At 38.7% G+C, this 21,843-nt stretch overlaps 1 protein-coding gene across 3 annotated transcripts in view; it reads right to left on the bottom strand.

The window, feature by feature from the left end:
• Positions 1 to 7,879: 7,879 nt before the first annotated feature.
• The window catches only part of LOC144601910 (acylamino-acid-releasing enzyme-like), a 42,738-nt gene continuing 28,774 nt past the window's right edge, over positions 7,880 to 21,843 (bottom strand). For 2 of the 3 annotated variants that reach the window (XM_078414457.1, XM_078414459.1), the window contains exons 16-22: positions 21,026 to 21,109; positions 18,737 to 18,817; positions 16,787 to 16,875; positions 13,521 to 13,711; positions 12,118 to 12,220; positions 11,554 to 11,660; positions 7,880 to 10,148 (exon numbers count right to left, since the gene is read on the bottom strand). In XM_078414457.1, the coding sequence (XP_078270583.1) occupies positions 10,049 to 10,148; positions 11,554 to 11,660; positions 12,118 to 12,220; positions 13,521 to 13,711; positions 16,787 to 16,875; positions 18,737 to 18,817; positions 21,026 to 21,109 (755 nt within the window). In that variant the 3' untranslated portion in view covers positions 7,880 to 10,048. The remainder of the gene's footprint in view (positions 10,149 to 11,553; positions 11,661 to 12,117; positions 12,221 to 13,520; positions 13,712 to 16,786; positions 16,876 to 18,736; positions 18,818 to 21,025; positions 21,110 to 21,843) is intronic. The other variant, XM_078414458.1, reaches the window with a different exon arrangement.

The raw sequence follows: 21,843 nt of genomic DNA, 5'->3' as shown, positions 1-21,843 counted from the left end.
GAGACAATGGGTCTGCCGGGACAATTGTGTTTGTGGATTTTGGGTAGGAGGTAGAATCGGGCCGTGCGGGGCTGGGGAACTATGAGATTGGAGGCACTGAGGGGTAGTTCGCCGGAGTTGGTGAGGTCGGTGATGGTGCTGCTGATGAAGGTCTGGTGTTTATCGGTGGGGTCATGGTCCAGGGATAGGTAGGAAGAGGTGTCTGATAGTTGTCGTCTGGCCTCGGTGCGGTAGAGGTCAGCACGCCAGACTACCACAGCCCCTCCCTTGTCAGCGGGTTTAATTATTAAGTCCGGGTTGTTGCGGAGTGAGTTGAGGGCTGCACGTTCAGGAGGGGAGAGGTTGGAGTTAGTCAGGGGAGTGGAAAATTTGAGGCGGCCGATGTCACGCCGGCAGTTTGAAATAAAAAGTTCTAGTGAGGGTAGTAGGCCATACTGGGGGGTAAAAGTGGAGGGGGTCCGTTGGAGACGGGAGAAGGGGTCATCAGTGCGGGGTCAGGACTCCTTGCCATGGTAAAAGGCGGAGGCGGAGGCGGCGGAAGAAGAGCTCCACGTCATGGCGTTCGCGGAACTCGTTGAGTTATGTATCTATAGTGTATCTTTAAGAACTGGGTGTTCCATGCAGTTTGATTTGCCATCAGTTCAGAGTTGTTATCTTCAATAAATGGTGTTCCATTGCTATTCCTACCTCTGCTGTTTGACTTTGCAAGAATCTACAGACACTGCCTTCAAGGACCAGTTTCTGTTTCTAAAATATCTCTAGAAGACAAGGATAGGAAAGTGGAGAATGTACAGGAGCAGCTTGTACTGTGGTTTTTAACCTGGAGAGTGGAATGCTATAGGAAGTATATCCATGAGACAGCAGTTCATAAGGAGGTTTTTATTTTGTCTTTTTCAATTTTTGCATTTTAGGTTATATGATTTTCTTTCATATTTGGGATTGTTTGGAGAGGAAAGTACTGTAACTTGCTACTCACAAAGATTCCACAAATATGAAAGGGGTACAGTGGTAATCGCATTAATCTACTCACAGGTTCCATTTCAGTATTCCAATGGTTTGCTCTGTAAAGAGTCTTGTGGCTTCATTCTTTTTGTCCTGATTGTTACCCTGAAGATATTTTCAGCCAGGTTTGAAGCTAGTCTCTATATTCTTAATTTTTCCAATAAAGTACGTTGGCATTTTAGATTGGCACATGATAATTCGTTCCTCTTCTACTTGTAACTTCATCGACTGCATTTGGTACTCCTGATATGGCCTCCTTTACATCAGCAAGACCAAGCGTAGACTAGGTTGCCATTTTACCGAACATTTGCATTCATACTGTCAAGGCCTGTTGATCTTCTGGTTATTGACCATTTTAACTCCCCTTCCCTTTCCCATACCATTCTTTCGGTCCTGGACCTTCTCCATTGCCAGAGTGAGACCACATGTAAATTGGATAAACCGCACCTCATATTCAGCTTAGGGAGCTTACAACCCAACAGAATGAAGACTGAATTCTCAAATTTTGGGTAAAATTTGGGACCTGTTGATTCACTCCAGCACATTGTTTCTTTTTTTTGTAAACCAGCATCTGCAGTTCCGAGTGTTTGCGTGGACAAGAGAGCTTTGCATTAACCTGCATGAATCATGTTCTGATATTTGTGCACTGGCTTCACATTAAGGGAATAAAATCCCAACCTTGATCATCAATTCAGTGTTACAAATTAAACTTGAAAAGATGTATGAATATGATCAATCATCCCGACATTGCAGAAAAGTCCGCAGTAAATTGGAACTCAATGGTGAATGGTATTAAATAATATTGGTCTTTCAAGTACAGGATAAGTCGTGTCCTTAATGGACCTCTGGACAACAAACCACATGATGAATAAGAACACAAAGAAACACTGAATGATAAAGGACTATTCATTCTAATGATTCAAATGGTCATCTGCATAACACAAAAGAGACCAATTAATTACCAATTAATCACCAATTAATTACCTTCAAGGACACATGCACAGCAAGAGCACTAGAAATTGGCAGCAGTTCTGTCAGAAAAAAAAGGTGTCAGAGTTCTATTTAAAACAAAATCTCCACCTGAGCAGCAGCTTGTTTTCTGGCATCAGCTGCTGTGAATTTCTGATATTTTCAATTTTAATGGTATTTTGCTGCTTTTCCAGAAACACATTTTGGCTGGGTTTAAGATATTGGTACAGTGCGGAAATAACAGGCTGTGTTCAGGGTTTACAGACAGAAGTGACCCTGGCAGTGCTTAGGCTGAAATCCATGCTGGTGATTACAGAGCTGTCAGCTGATAAGTCTATTTGCAAGTGCAATGTAGGTGGAAAGTGTCATGATGTCAAAGCGAACAGTGAAGAAATATATTCTGAGTCTGAGTGAAATTGACTAACACGACAATGCCGACAACATATGGGGAGATAATAGATGGTTCTAATGTTCTGCTCCTGCCCTCTGCCTTGATACTGAACTTCCTTTGCCCAAACTCTCTTATTTTCCTTGACGAACTTCATGCCCTCATCTATTATGCTACACCAACTAGTCATGGCTTCCCAATCTTCACGATATTTCAAAATAGTTTCAAGGCAGCAAGGTTTGCTTCAGAACTGATATTATTTTTGTAGGAAGGAACTGCAGATGCTGGTTTAAACAGAAGTGTGAAGAAGGTGTCTCGACCCAAAACGTCACCTATTTACTTTCTCCAGAGGTACTGCCTGACCCACTGAGTTACTCCAGCTTTTTGTGTCTATCTTTGATATTAATTTGGGACAGGTTATAAAGACAGTTTTGGGTGAATTATGATATGTGATTTTGCTGAACCTACCTACAAATTGAATTTCTTTTCTGAAAACTGACTAGGTTGCAAGATAAATCTTTCTCTTAAATGGGCTGAGCATCTAATCCATCAAGAGTCAACCATCATGAAGAAATGTTAACCACTTTCCTTGACTCGAGTTGCCATCCTGTGGCAGCTTCAAGTTCCTGCATAAGTGGATTTATCCATTGAACGGATACATCCATTAATCTATTGGTGAACAACAGCTTATGGAAACTGGAACTTAACATAAATACATAGGAAATGCTTTTTACTCATTGGCCGTCAAACCACGGCTATACCCCGGCAGCAGGCCTGGTGCAAAACTGGGAAAGCTGCCTGAAGCCAGAAACCGCTGAACACTACCCGTTTGTTTCTGGGACTAGAGAGGGAAGTGTCGGGAGTTGGCAACGGTGAACGCAAAACCAAAAGGGCCAGGCCAGGAATAGAAACCGGGGTCTTTCCTTCTGTGTCCTCAAGGTTGGCCGCAGACATGCCCGAAGCACAATGGCTGTCTCCTTTTTACCCCGCAGCTCTGCTCTTGCTCCCCCCCCCCCCCCCCCCAGTAGCAACAGTGTCACCCTAGTCCTTTACACCATCTGTTGTCGCATGCAGCACATCCTCCAACATTTTTGCCACCTCCAACGGGATCCCACCCTTTCTGCTTTCCGCAGGCCATTCCCTCCACAACTCCCTGGTTAACTCATCCCTTCCAACCCAAACCACCCCCTCCCCAGATACCTTTCCCAGCAACCGCAGGAGATGCAACACCTATACCGATACCTTCTTCCTTGACTCAGTCCAAGGACCCAACAGTCCTTTGGAGTGATGCAGAGGTTCACTTGCACCTCTTCTAACCTCATCTACTATATCTGCTGTTCCAGGTATGTACTCCTATATATCAGCAAGACCAAGCTCAGACTCAGCGATCGTTTTGCTGAACACCTTCACTCAGTCCCCCACAGCCAATGTGATTGCCTGGTTGCCAAACACTAACTGCCCTTCCCATACTGACCTTTCTGTCCTGGGCTTCCTCCGTTGCCAAATGAAAACTGGAGGATCAGCACCTCCTATTTTGCTTGGGTAGCTTACATGCCAGTGGTATATTGATTTCTCTAATTTCAAGTAACCCTTGCATCCCCTCGCCCTTCGTCCCTCCCCCACACTAGTCATTGTACTAGTTTCACTGTTGGCCTGTTGCATTTCACTGTCTGTATAACTCGTTATCATCTATCCCACAGCCAACAATTGACCAATGTGGGCTCCACCTTTACCTTGATTATCGTTGCTTTCTGCATATTTTCCATTCATTTGTCCTATGTCCCGTCCATATCTCTTTGTTCCCCTTTCTCCTGACTCTCAGTCTGAAGAAGAGTCTCGCCCCGAAAAATCATCTATTCTTTTTCTCCAGAGGCTGCCTGGCCCGCTGAATTACTCCAGCTTTTTGTGTCTGTCTTCGGCTGAATGGTGGCTTGACGAGGAGAAGGATGACACTTTGCTGGACAATCTGGATTGAGGGGACATCTACAAAGGGCCTTAATGGCTGACTGCAGCTAGAACTTTGAAAATGGCACCAAAACCTGGTGACTCTTGTCCAGTGTGGCGGCGCAGCGCAAGCAGCAGCGGCTCACCTGCAGTCCGTTTGTTTTTTTTGTCTTAACTGTAGTTTTAGATGTGATGTAGTGTTTTTTATGGTTGTGTACCCATGTGTGTGGGGGGACCATAAAATTGTCTCTTCCAAACTGACCTTTTTTTTCTGGGTGGTGTCTGTTTCCGCTGCGGCCTACCATCGGCCAAACACCTGGAGCTGGCGGCCTCCAGCTGCGACCACCTGGGGCTCTGGATCGCAGAGCCCGCGGACCGGACTTACCATCTGCGGAGCTGGCTGCCTTCGGAGGCTGTGGTGGCACTGCGGGAGTGGCTGCGACTCACCTTCGGAGGTTCCTGAGGCTTGTTCGGTCGCGGGCCATGTGGATATCGGAGGCTCGCAGGCCCTACCCTGGGTAGGGGCTGACATCGGGAGCTCCGGCAGCGTCTTCGCCCGCCCCGAATCGCGGGGCTTGAGTCGGCCCGCTTTCACCGTCCGGCGCGGCCTGAAATAGGCCGCGGGATTTTCTCCGCCCGCCGGGGGCTTCAATGTCGGGAGCCATGACTGCCCCAACGTGGCAACTTCAACAGCCTGACTGTGGGAGAAGACGGCAGGGGAAGAGAAACGACATTCTGGCCTTCCATTCCAGTGAGGTGACTGGAGGAGACTCACTGTGATGGATGTTTCTTTTTTTTGGTTTTGTGTTGGTTTATGATTGTGTGTGTAATTGCTTATTTTTATTGCTCTTATTGTTGGACTGTGGGTAACGGAATTTCGTCCAAAAGACTTGTTTCTTTTGGATGACAATAAAAGCTATTTTGATTCTAATTCTGATTATCTCTGTCGGCTATTTCAATACACATTATAATCTGGGATTGTGTTTATAGTAATAATATACAGAACTATGCAAAACAAAATTCACTGTACCTCGGTACATGTGATAATAAAGAACGATTGAACCATTTAAATCCTGGCAAGAGATTAGTGGCAAACTAAACGCTGGCTATTTTGCATACAAAACTAAATGTATCTTTAACTTATCCCCCAGATTAAATTGATGAAGTAAATGATCAGAGAATAATTCAGTCGGGCAGTTTTATGGTTTTTAAACAAAAAAACTGTGCATGTGGATGGGCTAAAGCGAAATAAAGTGTTGAAAATGCTATAGGCTCTTCTTTTAACAGAAATGGATAATTTACATAATGTATTTAAAAAGGGGAAAGTGCACGTAAACAGGACTGGGCAAGTAACTCATTCAGAGAAAGCATCCGACCGTGCTGCAAACATTTACATTAAGCTTCTTTAATACTTATTCTTTTTCTACTTTGGAGAGATGGGGGAGACATCTTGCAGAAAACCCAAATGACATTTACTACAAGCTGGCATCCATAATTGGCTAGTCTTGTGCAAATTATAGTTTGAAGAATGAATGTCTATTTTTAAAATGCAGTTGCTGGTTTGTATCACACAAAATCACAATTGCATTCAATTTATTACATTCCCAAGATTCATTCTGTGCACTGACCTGCGTAGATCTTATGAAAATATTTGAGAAGTGCAGTGGCCCCTGAAGGGACATATCAATAGGTTATATAAACTGTAAAATGCCCTTCAGTCTTTTATCTTACATCAGACCCACACTTTGAACTCAGTTAATACTGCAAGATCATTTCAATTCCAGCAGAGTGTAAGGGCCTTATTGTGCAGTTCATCTACAGCGAATGTGACAAGTGATAGAGGGTTTGTCTCTGTGAAGCCTGTGGTATACCACAGATAGAAATACAAGCAGAAAACCAATTGTCATTGAATTTGCACTAGTTTTCCAACAGAAAGTGAAAGGTTCCAGTATCTATTCATTTGCATTGTTAAAAGAATAAGAGTCCTCTAAGACCAATTCCAATTAGGTTGTGCAATAGACCCGAGTAATTTCTTGCCATTTCCTTCCATTAAAAAATATGAATTGATGTATTTAATTAATATCCCAATGCAGCTTTATTAATGGATCAGAAAATGAGTTCATCAAATAAGCATTTTCAAATAAGCACTTGGGAGTAATCAGACTTCAAAAATCACTGAATTGACTGAGAAATGTAGATATTTTGTTTGTTTATAAAGTCATAGCACAGCACAGAAACAGGTCCTTTGGCCCAACTTTCACATGCCAACCAAGATGTGAACAGACGAGTGGCATAGCTCTAAAGATTTAGAAATAGTCAGTCACACAGCAAGGAAACAGGCCCTTTGGCCCAACTTGCCCACACCGACCAACATGCCCCATCTACACTAGTTCTACTACCTTTGTGCCTTCATTTTTACTTCATTTGAAGAGTATCCTGGTAAGACTGCAAAGGATTGTTTTGATCTGTGTTCATTATCACAATCTGGGGCACGGTCAGTTTTATGGGCATAGCCAGCTTCCTCTATCATAGAGATTTAAAGACCAGAATTAAAGACCACCATAATCTAAAGAAGGGTCCTGACCGGAAACATCACCTTTCCATGTTCTCCAGAGAAGTTGCCTGACCTGCTGAGTTACTCCTCTTATCTGTGTGTCTTTTTTCCACCAAAATTTATGTTTGATGTAATTGCAGTAAAAAAGTTTCTATATTTGCAGGCTTGGCAGGTTTTTGGGAAAATTATGCACAAGCAGAATCTCTAGGACTAACAATTAAAAACAAATATTCATTTCTAAATCTTGGCCTGTTCACATGCAGCTGTTCTTGTTTAAAGGGCCTGCGCTCCTTCTTTTGGTTATCTCAGTCCATTTGATCTGCACATTGTACTACGCGAAGAGGAGCTGATGGCAGCATATCTTGCAAGTTGCTATCAGCATGGCAAAACAGGTCAGTGGAAAGCTCTGCTAGCAGAAGTAGGGGAATTCACTGTTTTAAACAAGTTTACTATATTATATTTCATGCTTGGCCATTGAGGAAAAGTAGACTGGAGAATGTTTGATATGTTTTGGGCTTGGCAAAAAGCTTTCCTGCGTAAATTTCATTATCTGTAAGATCGCATCGGAGGGTGGAGACAAAAGAGAGGAAATCTAGACTAAAATGAGAATGTTGGAAAAATTCAGTGCACCAAGCGGCATCTGTAGAAGCAAATGGTGTAGTTGCCGTTTGAGATCGGGATTCTGCATCAGGACTGAAGGAACAGGAAGGATTGCGAGCATGGTCCTGATGCAGGGTCTCAAACCGAAAAGTTGTATTTTGCCACCATAGGCGCTGCTTAAAGCATGAAGTGCTTCCAGCATTGTTTTTTGTTGCCAGGTAGGGTCGCTGTTACACATTTTCTGATGTTATAATGTTTGATACTTGTCTGGGTTGAGTATAAGATACTCAATGCCCAATAACTCGTTAGTTTTCCCTGAGCATCCCGAAAGCTGAAATGAAAAACGACTCCAAGGCTGCAGCATCATTAGCCTACGTTAAAAATACAATACCAAGCACAATAAATTTTACTTAATTTATTCCGTGGCACTAAGATATATATAATAGCTCCAAATTACACTTGCTTCACCATAGGTTGAAATGTAAAAGCACCAGCATTTTTTTAAAATTGATTGTATTTAAATATTTTTCAGACAGCTTCAGTTGCATCTCAATTACAACAGCATAATTTTCTTGCTCCTGCTAAAATCAAATTTTATTTGAATGCAGTCATCATTATTCTAAAATCGTATTACCAATCAAGATAGGAAGCCCCACTCCATCCACAACTTTTTGTAAGTAGTCCAAGATGTCCATACTCTTGACTTCCCCAGATATTTATCAGAACATTGGAACATGTGTAAGTTTTTCACCAAATGGGAGGGTAATTCTGATTGAATTACTCAGAGGTTTATTACAACACTAGCAGCAAACCTCTCCTGTATTGGTGTAGCAACCTCCCCTCCCCCACTTAATCCTCCCCCACTTAATCCTCCCTCAACATCAACGGGCCCCAACTGCATTGGGTTCCCATTGTGACGTCGAACACAGAGGTATTACTGTGCAGGGGTGGCTGACGGGCAGGGCAAATGGAAAAGGGATTTATTAAAGTTTAAAAAGTGATTTTTAAAGTTTAAAAAGTGAAACACTTTTAAAATATAACAACCATTTGAACCGCAGGCCAATGGTGAGTATGGTGGGCCTAAAATTGTTGCCCTATCGTGTACCGTTTTGGCTGTATTTTCGGGAACAAATATATCCACAAACCCGCAAACAAATATATCCAGAAACAGACAAGATGAGAGTTTAAGTAATATATATAGATAAGACGGCCAAAGGAATGACCAGTCAGTAATGAACAATGGGACAGACTTTCAAATTTATTGACACCATTAAAATCCTAATTTTAACAGTCAAGTGTCAAAGCAGTTGTCAAGGCACAATTTTGCACCACATTTTTTTTTTCACCAATTATTTTTGGCGGGGGAAGGCATTCCAAGCAGAACCCTACTGAAGAGGCTGTCTGCTCAAGGAAGTTATTATCCACCCAATTATTCTATCACCTGACAAGTTAATTCTTAGATATGTGTGGCTAGTCACAACATTATTCTTTCTGCAAATGTTAATAGTTTGCTGGGAGGAATGTCATGGCTGAATGTTAATCCTGGGTTTTAGTGACATTATATAAAAGCTAGGAGTTAAACTCAAGTGGTTCACAAATGTTATTTGAACCCTCCAACAAGATTGCAGCTGTAAAAATGAAAGTTCATCATTTCCAATACTGTAGAATGTTATATATATAACTATTTTTTTCTTTCAATGCAAGTCAAGAAACCCATGGAGAGCTATAGGCATAATGTGTCAATGCATTAAGGCGAGCAAGGCCTTTCACCTTTTCAGTACCAAAAGTAGTGCACTTTATTTTTGAGGTGCTTCGTTTCCCAGTCTGACTGATTCTCTCTGTCAAACAGATGGCAATGTAACAGCAGACTATAAAAGGAATGTTTTGCCACCCTCAGGAAACAAGCTGAAAAGTAACCAAATAAGAGGGACTGTCAACGAGCAATCAAGATTTCAAATGTTGAAGTCATAAAATCATGTATTTTTTAGTGCACTAGAGTCACACGACTGAATTATCAGTTCTTCAATTTTCTTGAGATGGTTTGTAAAATTATCAAGAATAGCTGGGATCTTTTTAAAAATATTTTACAATTAATTTCTTGCTGATGTGGTACATAGCTACTAAAGTTACACTGGACACTGCCCAGAACTCAATGATACTGTAATGTTGCATGACAGTTCGGGAATTTGACCAGAAAATAATTTAATTCATATGTGGATTGTTTTATATCAAAGATATTGCAGAATGGCATTAATAGCACAAAAATGGCATACATTAATTTAAATTACAATTAGCTGTCTACAGAAGAAATTACTTGTGTGCCACCAAATCCTCCCTCTACACAAAGATAATGATTACCAATGCTGATTCATTCCTGAAACTCTAGGCAGTCTCATGTGATTCAGTGTGAAACATGTATACAAACTATGGTTACAAAGAGCCCCAATAGAACATACAAAGACATCTCTGAAATGCCTGAGAGAACCGGCTGGATTTCAGATCTCATGGACTGCACTACAGCAATATTGACAGCTCCTACAATTCATCTTGCACCAAGTCACACCGACTACCTCTTGGATGAAGAATCAGGATCAGAGGTGTTTTACAAACCAAAGTACGATATTCATGAATCCATCAGCCTCTGCATCAACTTTGGAGAGTGAGTGGTTGTTATCAGGGTACCATAATAATCTGGAAAATATACAAGTTGTTTTTCTAAATATGAAAACATTTTAATCATACATTTATGGTATAAACGAATGGGTTAAAAATAAGCAAAACTAAAAGAGGTAGCTGTAGCAAATGTAAGGTTATATAGTTTTAGAGATATAATGCAAACCAACAGCTTTTCCTGTAAAAGTCTGCCTAATGTATCCCACTTGCCAAATTACAGATCCAGAGTGAAACAAAGCATCTGACAGCCAAAGAATCTGAATTTGCTTGGGCATTTACATATAAAAAAAGACCACAACGTCAGAATCATTTATTCCACTGCACAGAAAAAAAGGCTACAATATGGAGGAGACCATCTAGGTAGTCTTTCTCTCTCCCCGTAATCCTACAAAGTGTTTCCTCACAAGTAGTAATCCAATTCAATTTTCAAGACTATGGTTGAATCTGATAAAGTGTTGAATATTTCATTAAAATAAAATTGTAACCAAGGGACGATGGGAATGTCAGCAAAGTCAAACACTGATGGTGATTGAAGCTTAATTCAAGTTTGGACGTCATGTCTTCATTCCTCTCACAAAATGTAAAAATTGTATTTTTCTGCTTTGAATGTCACCTGCCATGTATTGGACCATTCCATTTAAATTTCAAAATAGAGGAAGCCTATGGAAATATTCACATGTTGGATAATTGGGGTGACAACCTATCTGTTCATGCTGACTCCACAAATCGTTTAATATTTGGCATACCATTAGAATAATTCACTTGACAATATCAGCAGTTTAAATTTAAACACCCAAAGCACAAGCAAGTTCCTTTTTCCACAATAAATTTTAATATATAATTTAGAAACTATTTGTTTAGCTATATACACCCGACAGAATTGCCCCGCTACATAAAAAAATATTTTTCACCAAAAGATTATAGAAAGGGGGACTCAAAACCTGTTTATTAACTGCAAGGTAATGTATTGCATTAGCCCAAGTTGAATTAAAACAAGGGCAAGTTAAATAATTACTTCCAAAGAGGCAGTAATAAAATGTCTTACAAATTTTCCTCGTGATAGGAGTCGTACTCTCTTGGCCTGTTGAAATGTTGTGTTGTAACATCTGATCAAATTGGTCTCATGGCAAAAGGTTATTTTGAAAAACAGATTCCCTCGAGATGAATACTGTACAAATCCTTCAGAATGCTGATGGTGATCCTGCTGCTATTACTGTTCTTATTACTGTTCATGGCAAAGGAAGTATGCCTCAATTACGTGGGATTTTCTTCAGACCAGCTCAGATTTCTTGGTGTGGCCAAAGAACCTGTGTACTTACATTCTATATTTTAAAAAACTTGCACCATACTGCAATTCTTTACCTTAACTGTCTTAAAGAAATTTTTTAAAGTTCATTTTCCATTTCATTAATTATAAACATACCGTACAGGAATCTCTCTGGCTTTCAGCGCTCGATAGAACTCGAGGCCTTGCGTGGGATGTACACGTTTGTCGTTCTCGCCTAGCATGATCAACACTGGAGATTTTACCTGGGGGGAAACAGAAAATTATTTGCATGAAAAATTGATAAATGAAATATATCGAGTTAAAGACAGTTTATCTTACTCCTTGGTTCATGCTGGCATAAGCTCTCAACATGAAGTTGCCTGCAACTTCAAAATCTCATTTGGGAGATTTTGAGAAGCAGAAAAAAGGAGCATTGAAGAATTTACTTTAAATTGGCATATTTAAATGAAGGGTTTACACTAAAAAACTGGGTCCTGCTATCTTATCCAGAAAGTGGGCAAACACTGGTTAAAAGTGAAATGATGTTCAATTCCCAGCATTGACATCTTCATACAACTTTGCCCCAAAGTAGGTCAATTGTTTTAATTGGCTTCAATTCAAAAATACAATAGGTGGCAAAGGAATGCTGACCTCATCTACAAATACTTTCAATAATATCAAACACACAGAGTTTGGAAAGAAGAATTATAAACTGCTTACTTGAGAAGCAAATGTGATTGGTGACTTGCTCAACATTGCTTCCAATAAGGGAGGAGTTGGAAGCTGGTCAGCTGTGTACTTAAAACCGGTCTCCACTGTGCACCTAAAACACAAAGTTCCTTGGGCTTTATCTTCGGTCCACATACCCACACTTGAATTCAAAGCCTGTTCATTTAAATCCAATAATTCAAAAATTGCTGCAATAAATCTCCATTAGGTATTATTGAATTATAAAAAATGAAAAATTCTAAATCCCAATCATTTAGCTGATTTCAAATAATCAGAAATAGAATGATACACTCATCCACACTGGAAAGAAGTGGGACTATGTATCTGAAGGCCATGATGAACAATTATTATCTAACATATGTCTTCTTGTCATTATGATTTAGGTATGTTTTAGACCAGAGACTGAATGAGCAGTTCATTCTATGATCCAGTTTTGTAACCAGTAAACCAAAAAAAGAAAAAAATTAAAATTACAAATCGCAAAATGAATAAAAAAAATAGACTGGAAAACGTTTAAATGTGATCTGAAATTCACCTCTGCAGCCAGAACCTTCCAACCTTGTTTGACTTGTAGACTATGCCTGGTTTCAAGTCCCTTCATGGTACAACCAGGGAACAATTCATATATGTTGTAAATGATACATTATCAACCAAACTTTGCAAAGTTAACCCAGTGCTGCATGACAGACTGACTACAGACCACATCCAATCCACATCACTTGTCTACCTGCAAGTTCCTGTTCAAAGTAGTTACAGCCTTCCTGCTATACACATCGAACCAACACCTGAACTGCTTCTATATTTGGTTAAGCCATACTCTCACACTGATCAGTTGTCAAAACTGTCAGAAGCTGGAGTGTTTGTGAATGTATCTTACATTCATAAACATTGGGAAATATTTTTTTAAATGGAAAAAAAAGAAATTAAACATAAATATGTTTAATAACCATTTTTATTCAATTAAAAATATATAAATGACCTGAAACTGATTGCTGTCCCTCACAGATGTTTCTTTCCACTGAACCTGCAGCAATACAACACCCATTTTTACCCCAAGTTTTGGGAAACGACACCAATTCAGCGCTCCCCTACTGGATTTCAAGAGTGACACTGAATGACATTAGCTAATTAAGAAATGGGGGCTTTTGGCATATGTGTGCGACTCAGACTCACTCAGAGGTGAATTGGATCAGTAATGTAACAATATTGACAAAAGGTTTTGCTACCTTTACATTAACCCAACATAAAGGGCAGAACAAAAAAATCATTAACGGTCAAATAATTTAGAGCCCTGTCAAAACTCACCTCCTATTTCGAAAGGTTTAAGAATTTTAACGCAAGCACAACATGTTAACATGACAAGATTCTTCCTTCGATCTTAACTTAGTACTCACCAATCTGGAACATCTGTTGTTCCCAGCATGGAAGCAATGTTAATGACAGGATTTCGAGTCACACAGGCCTTGTAGAATTCAGGGTACTGGCCAACTAGGTGGCTTGCAAGAAAACCTCCATGTGAGCCACCAATGATGAAGACCTTTGAGGTGTCAGCAAACCTTTCCTTTAGTACAAATTCTGCTGCAAACTGAAATAAAAGCGAGTATTTAACTTTCACTCAACATTATTTAATGATACGATGCTTATGATCTGTCCACGATTATATATTTTTTTGTAATAATAGCAAATTAAACATATATATGGTATCAAATAGGCAACATTTTGCAGAGGAATAAAACCATACTCTGGTTCCCATCCATAAGCAGCTGCAGAAAAAAAAGATTGATTGCAGAGCATTGCCTCTCCAAATCCTGTGAATATGCAGATAACTGCTTTAATTTATGCATTGGTCCAAATCTCAGTTTTTTAATGATTTAATCAGCATGGCAGACAAGCTGAACTAGTAGATGAAGAATATCTGTATTCCTAAAATGTAACTGATAAGGTATCACATTACATATTGTTACATAAAACATAGACCCACATGATTGGGAGAAATTAGCATGAACAGAAGATCGGGAAGTGTTGGACGAGGAGATTTAAAAAGTACAGATGCTCCGTGATTTACAATATTCGACTTTGTAATGGTGCAAACGGCAGCGACCCCTTATTGAGCCGCAGCTTGCTTCCGGTCATGATATATATATCAGGTGTATTAAATGCATTTCGACGTACGATATTTTCGGTTTCCGATGGGTTTCTCAGAACGTAACCCCATCGTAAGTTGAAGCACCTGTAACCATTCTGGTACAGCAAACATTTAGGATGGCAAATTATATTGTGACTTTTATTTCAAGGCATTACGAGTTCAAAATTAAGGAAGTCTTACTAAGATTATATAGAGTGTTTTAAGCAAGATTACATTAGGCCCACTATTATGTGCAGTTTTGGTCTCAGTACGTAAAGTGAGGTATACTGGATTTGGAGACAGCATGTCATAAATTTACCAGACAGAAATGAGGAGATCATCTAAGAATGAATGAGCACACTATTATAGTTTATAACAAATGATACCCATTCAAACTGACAGGAAGAGGTTGACATAGAAGTTTAGAGGATATTTCCTCCAGGGTAAAATGTAGATATTTTTTACCAAGAGAAAGAGAAATCTCTTTACGCAAGGAATGCAAAAAAAGGAAAATCTCTAGGCAGTGATGTTGGAGCAAAATAAAGAATTGCAAGACTGAATCCTGCTCCTACTTTTGAGGTAACGTTCCAATACAGTATTTACAAAGCTCTTAAGTTAGCACAAAACATTGAGATTCTTCCTTTCATTTATTGAAGATTTCATGATATATCTCTGCTGTTATGAATTGAGCAATCCCAATTGCTACAAACACAATTTTTCATCACGAAAGGTGGTGTGAAGAATCAATTGAAACAAAAGGGATCACTGAGAGCAGAAAGATCATTCAGCCCATCTTTACTCATTCATGCAGAAATTCCAATACAAATACCAACCACTCTAGTCCAAGAATAACCACAGAATATCAACCCCAATTTTGTCATTTAATCGTCTAAACCTATTTCCTCCCGACATATATCTGCAAGTTTAATTTATCAGATTTACTTTTTCTGCATTTTTACTACATTATGCCAACATTTCCATTTATTTCACAAGTCATGTTTCTAACATTAGAAAACAAATTTATAATTCTCCACTTATTTATTTTTGAATGTGAGGTTTCCATATTCTGTCTCAACAATCATAAGTAGATCCAGCACTGCAGAAGGTACCTGACACGTGCACAAGTTGAGTAAAATTTCATTTACTTTGATTATGGAATTTAATATTTTATTAGTCATGATGATAGCTGTTCTGCTGTTTGGACATGCCAACCAGCACAATTGGTGGCAATTCATTCATGAGGCTGGTCAAAGAGGATTTGTTTATGCAGCTTACAATGCGATTCCTGCTCTTGTCCTTATCTGATGCCAACAGACACATTCCGACAGTAACCAAGGGGTGGTAATTAGGAGTGAGAACCTCCACTGATTTGCATTAGCCAAAGAATATTGAAGTAAATGATGATACTCCATCTTAACCCAAACTAAAATAAACTGGAAAAGATGAGAATGAGAATTAATTCTCGTCTGCAATGCAGATCTTTTATTTACTTCTTTCAAGTTTGAGTGCAATACAGTAGAGCAATATTTGCTAAGTTCCCACGTAATGATTCAATAAGCATTCAAAGAAAAGTTTAAAAACAGAGTAAGTTGCTGCTCAATTAGATAGATTATTTTAATGTAAGTGCGCTAAATGTTGTTTGTACTGCTCTGGAACAGACATAAAAGAGATAAATTTGCATATCTGCACTTCTGAAAAATCAATTACCAAGAATTTGGGTGATGACTATGTTTTTTGTGCTGCGAATGGTTGAATGTTTTAATGATTGTGAATATAGTGTATGGCTCATTTCACTTCGTAGGATGTTCATTTTTATTTTCTCTATACAATTAATGGTTCCATTTTGGAAATTGATAACATCATTAAATAACACTTTTTGACCATGCAATCATTCCAGATGATTGAAGCAGTGTAAGTAAGGAATGGCCAACAAATAACATTTTTCTAACCTCTTCAAAATCCTTATCATGCATTTTTATATCCCCTGACCATGACAACTCCACATGTCATGTCCCCTGTTGTACAAAATTAATCTGATTCCCTTGTTAGGTGTGTCGCCTACTATGCCTTCATGATTCATGTATTTGTCTAGACATATCAGACATTCATGAGAGTATCAAACATGCAGTTTTCTAAGTTTTACAGAATTATGGGATAAAACTAAGTATTAAGTTCAATATCAGTTGATATCTGCTTCCTGTTTACAAGGAAGCCCCTCGTGAATCAAATTTTAGACCCTGCACTTTGTTTATGATGTTCTTGTAATGAAATGCAATAAGTGACTTTAAATAACAGGTGGGTCTAAAACAGTAACCTGCACATAACTCCAGCTTGTGGGTCATCTTTATTGGCTAGTTCATTCCACCATGCAAAGATTTCGATGCGAGCAATTCTGCTTCATCATGGCATAAATAATAAACTTGATATTAAAAGAATATTTATGCCTCTAACAAGAACAGTATTCTTCTTTTAACTTTTCTAGGAATAGTGGTCCAACTTTTACACATAAACCAGCTGAACGGAGCAACTCATTACCTGCACATCTTTCATATCCTGGCTTCCAATATTTCCAGGCAGAGAGAAGACACTATCTTGACCAAAGCCAATGGAACCTCTGTAGTTTACTGTAAAATCAATGAATTAAAACTGCTTTATACAGAGGCAAAACGTAAATACCAGAGATTAAATATCCAGTAATAAGAATTTGTATTTGTAAAGTGCTTTCAATTAAGTTAAATTTCCCCAAATACATTACAAAAACTTTTCAAACAAAATTTGACCCTATAATCTATTAAAGCGCTGGAACAAAACGTTGCTTAGATGTCAACTTTAAGGAGCACTTCAAAAAAGGAAATATGGAGTAGAGAAGCAGAGATTTGGAAAAAGTAATGGCCAGTACTGCATCGTAATGTACTGCAAAGTAATGTACTGCAAAGTACTGCAGTACTGCAAAGTAATGGCCAATCTGCATCGTTGCAAGGAATGTTTGAAAAAAACAGCTGCCACTGGCAGCAATTAAATTCAGGAATGATAAAGGGTCAAAATAAAGGGTGCACTGATATCCAAGGGCCGTGAGTCCAAGTGAGATAAAAGGAGATGGGGAGAAATGCATTCATGCTGAGATTTGAAATAAATGGTGAAAGTTTAAAAAAAGAATTGGAAGTTTACTTAACAGGTAACCTGGCAAATCAGGGGAGTTGAGGAATTGAGCTAGGACAGAATGTCGAGTGATTTATTTTGTAGTACCTAAAATATAAAATGAAAGAGGGTGGCCAGGAATGTATTGCAATGGTCACCTGGATATAACTAAAAAGCAGGGATGTTTTCGATGAATGACTAGATGAGTCAGAGTTGGAGATCGAGATGGAAAGAGGCATTTCTGGTAATGATGCAGATATTTGGTCTGAGGTTTCTTACTGCATCATAAATAACAACAGTTGTGAACAGTTTCATTCAGTTTTAGAGTCGGCAACTAAAGTAATAAATTTGGATTTCAATACTATCATTTGAAGGAAACAGAAGAAAATGAGCTTTCTGCTTGAAAATTAGCTTTTTCAGCATCAGTGAAGAGCCTTTTGCGTGGAAAGGTTTAATTAAAATTTATAAAGGGATCACTAACCAATCTGAAAATCTACCTTTTCAGTCTCTAATGCATCCATGATGCATTTCCAAATTTTCCTGCTTCTACTTTCGTCATTTTCGTAATCAGGACCCTTCCCCTCACTACATAATACAGCAATGCATTCTATAAACTTAATACCTATTCTAATACAGTGGGTCATAAAGGGAGATGTTTCCATCTTAACTGATTCATGATTTAATGAAAAGCTTAGTTTATGATTACTGGAATCGACAACCACTAATGCTGTACACGTAATATTTAATTGTGTCATACAATACTTGCCAATCTCATAATTTAACTCTGAAGTACTGCACTTTGAGTTTAAAATAGCTCAATAGCTCCATTGGCATTAATCCTTTTTACAATGCCCACGAGCCAAAGATAAGCCTTTCAGATAAATCCCAAATAAGTTTTTTTCTTGATTGCAAAGATTAAGCACGAGCTGTTTTGAGTAAATAGGGCTGTTCTTTGACACAACCCCACACTTGACTGCTGCATACCTACAAAGAAAGATGCTGACTGCTTACAACTAAGCTAGACGTTTGATATTTAACCATTCATCTCACATGCATTATCTGCTCTGCATTTTAAACCCACTTTCGTACATGTACTACAACATGATACCATCTGATCCTTGAGGATGTCAGCGATCTGATCCCAACAGCTCTTCATGAGCCACTGGGAAGCACCTAGTAACACTTCTATGAGGAAAGCAGCTAATAAACACGGAAAAATGCATCTTTACATCAAATACTGCCCAAGGACATTCCACTTAAAACTAAACAGTTGGGTTATATTTTACCCTTCAAATTTGTTATCAATATTTGTAAGAGGTGACTGGTTTGATCTTGCATATTACTTACTCAGTAAGACTGCGAATCCCAGTTTGCAAAGGGCGACAGGATACAACATCCATTCAGCTGTGAAAACTGAATGTGGTCCACCTATATAACATCAAAGGATGATAATAATCTTATTATGAAGCTTCCTCTCATTACTTTATTAAATTTGCTCTCAGTATTATTGGTGTATACTTGATTTTGTTTGGATGGTTGAGGCAGAATGGTTGGATCTGTCTACATTGGGTTTATTCAGTAAACCTTCATACTGGTACCCTTAAAAAACCATTAAGAATGTTGATCTTGTTTTATTTTTTTTTTAAAAGGAATGTACATTCTATTCACATCCAATCAAACCTAACCAAAGAATGACTGAGACATTTATGTGAACCGGATCAAAAAAATTGTTTCTTTGGTTACATTCTCTCTGAAGGTTAAAGGCTAGCTTATTTTCTGCAACATTTTCCAGTTGCTTTGCATCAGTTTAAACTTACTGCCTCCAAATTGAATGGTCACCCTTCTTTTCCTATCAGCAATCAAGTTGTATGGAAATGGAAACAGCGTGCACTGCTAGATTGCTGGCTGGTAAAGATGTGATCATAACTCAATAGTATCTTTAAGATATTTTTAATAAAATGCTTTATATGTTTGGAACAAACTTGAGAAATAAAAGCAAAATGCAAGGGAAAGAAATAACAAAAAATAAAAATGTGACAACAAAAACAAGAAATGCTGCATTTTCTCTGTAGGGCAGTTAGTATCAGAAAGGGAAAGAGATAGCTCCAAAGGATCCTTTCATCTGGTTCCAACCTGAAATGCTAATTTGTATACCTTCCTTAGAGGCAGAGGGATAGTTCTAGTCTTTCTCTTTTGGCCAGGTGGAACAGAATCCCATCCCTCCCACAATGTTCACCCCGGTGGTCCAAACAATCCGACACTGCACTCCGCAGGATGACTTTCGGATATGCAATGGGCAAACTGGCAACAGGGCCTTAAGTGACAAACTGGGACCATTCTCACAGAATGTCTCGACAACCCTTCGCTGCCTTCAAAATCCTTTCAAGATGGTTTTAAAAGTCTCTGATATTTAGAGGTACTTATGACAGTTGAATGACTCATAGACTCATGCAGCATGGAAATAGGCTCTTTGGCTCATGGTGACCAAGATGTCTATTGAAGTTGTCCTATTTGGCCCAAATTCCTCAAAGTCATCTGTATCTATGAAACTGTCAAATTGTCTTTTATGTATTGTTTTTGTACCCACTAAAACAGCTTCCTCTGGCAGATGGCTCCATATACCCACCATCTTTCATGTGAAAGGTTTGCCCTTCATGATGCTTTTAAATCTTTCCCCTCTCACCGTAAATTCGTGGCCTCTAGTTTTAGAGCCCTATCCTTGGAAAAAGACTGTGACCATCCACCTTATCTGTACTACTCATGATTTTATGTATCTCCATAAGGTCACCCTTCAATCTCCAATGATTTCATTTACCTGCACAAACCCTGTTTAATTTAGATCCATTTAAAGGTCAAGCTTCCTGCTGCAGCAACAGCAAATGAGGCTAATAGGAACGGCAACCTTCCCCTCTCCCCAGAGGGTTCTGTTGCTGGTTTCAGTGGTAGCATGTCAAGCAAATGAGCATATGAGTTTCAGCTCATCTCTGACTTTCATATTGCAATAAACAGGCATAGAAATTAAAGATGTGTTGACCTCCGAGGAGGTTGTAGCCAATGGTTCTCCTTAGAACCATAGACAGCCTCTAATTACAATCTGATGTGTTGCTACTGGAAAAAAAATACAGTAAAGGCAAAGTATAGTGAAGATTGGCTGAGTACAATTCCTCATCATGAAGTATCTTGTAATTTTGGAATGTCTATTAAACTTTATAGTTTAATCTTTATGCCATTGTTGCAGTTTATGTCGCAAATTCGATAAACATCATATTTTGAATGCACATATACTTGCATAGTTGTTTCACTTGTACAAAGGATCTCTACCCTTGCGGCTTTCATTCATTTTTCTAAAGTATTTTACCTATACATTTAAACTGTGAAAGATGGAACATTATTACAAGAAAGCCCACAGTGATTGCTGATTATGGGATTATTTTACTATTTTGGGATTCAGGTCTAATTCTATCACAACATTTAAAATCAATTCAGTTGTACAATAAAATCTAATTTCTAGATATTACACCCGTGAGAGATAATACCAAGGACACAGGAGTGTACCAATACATCATTTTTATTGCTCTTCAAATTCTATATCTGATCTGGTTATCAGCACTGCATTCCACAATCATGCCAACTCACCATGTGGCCAAACAATAACTGGAGGAGGAGCACCATCCTTTCTTTCACTGGGGTTCAAAAGGATACCTTCAAAATCCATTGCAGCTAAGTGAAAAGGAAAGAAACAACTGAAAAGGAAATTGCAACAGTCCATCAGCAATAATTGCTGTAATAAGCATATCTCCTGAACGACAGGTCAAACCAAGAGGGCACAGGTCAAAAAACGAGTGCATTTATTTGATCATCATCTGTTTTGATCTGTCCTTTTTAAGTCTTACATGCTTTGTAGCATTTCAGTTTAGTTTATTGTCATGTGCACAGAGGTACAGTGGAAAGCTTTTGTTACGTCCTAACCAGTCAGCAGAAAGACAATACATTGCAATCGAACCTAAAATTACCCTTCCATAATTCTAGTTTCCCTCTCCCCTAACTCCGAGTCTGAAGAAGGGTCTTGACCCAAAACATCAGCCATTTCTTCTCTCCAGAAATGCTGTCTGTCCGGCTGGGTGACTCTAGCATTTAGTGTCTATCAAAAAATAAATGCTCTGTCGAGTATCTAAATTTGCGAACATTGCTAACATTGTTTCTGAACTAAAACTGAATTTGCACATATTATAGACAAATATTTGCTAACATTGCTAACATTGTTTCTGAACTAAAACTGAATTTGCATATATTATAGACAAATATTTGCTAACATTGCTAACATTGTTTCTGAACTAAAACTGAATTTGCACATATTATAGACAAATATTTGATTTAGGCCAAATGGAATCAAGTAAAAAGCACGAGTCAGAATTTAAATGGTCCTACTAACTTCAATAACATGTTTTAATTAT

This window comes from Rhinoraja longicauda, chromosome 17 (genome assembly GCF_053455715.1).
Source record: "Rhinoraja longicauda isolate Sanriku21f chromosome 17, sRhiLon1.1, whole genome shotgun sequence".
Taxonomy (NCBI): Eukaryota; Metazoa; Chordata; class Chondrichthyes; order Rajiformes; family Arhynchobatidae; genus Rhinoraja; species Rhinoraja longicauda.
The sequence above is the reverse complement of the archived record's forward strand: the minus strand, read 5'-3'. Positions and strand labels throughout refer to the sequence as shown.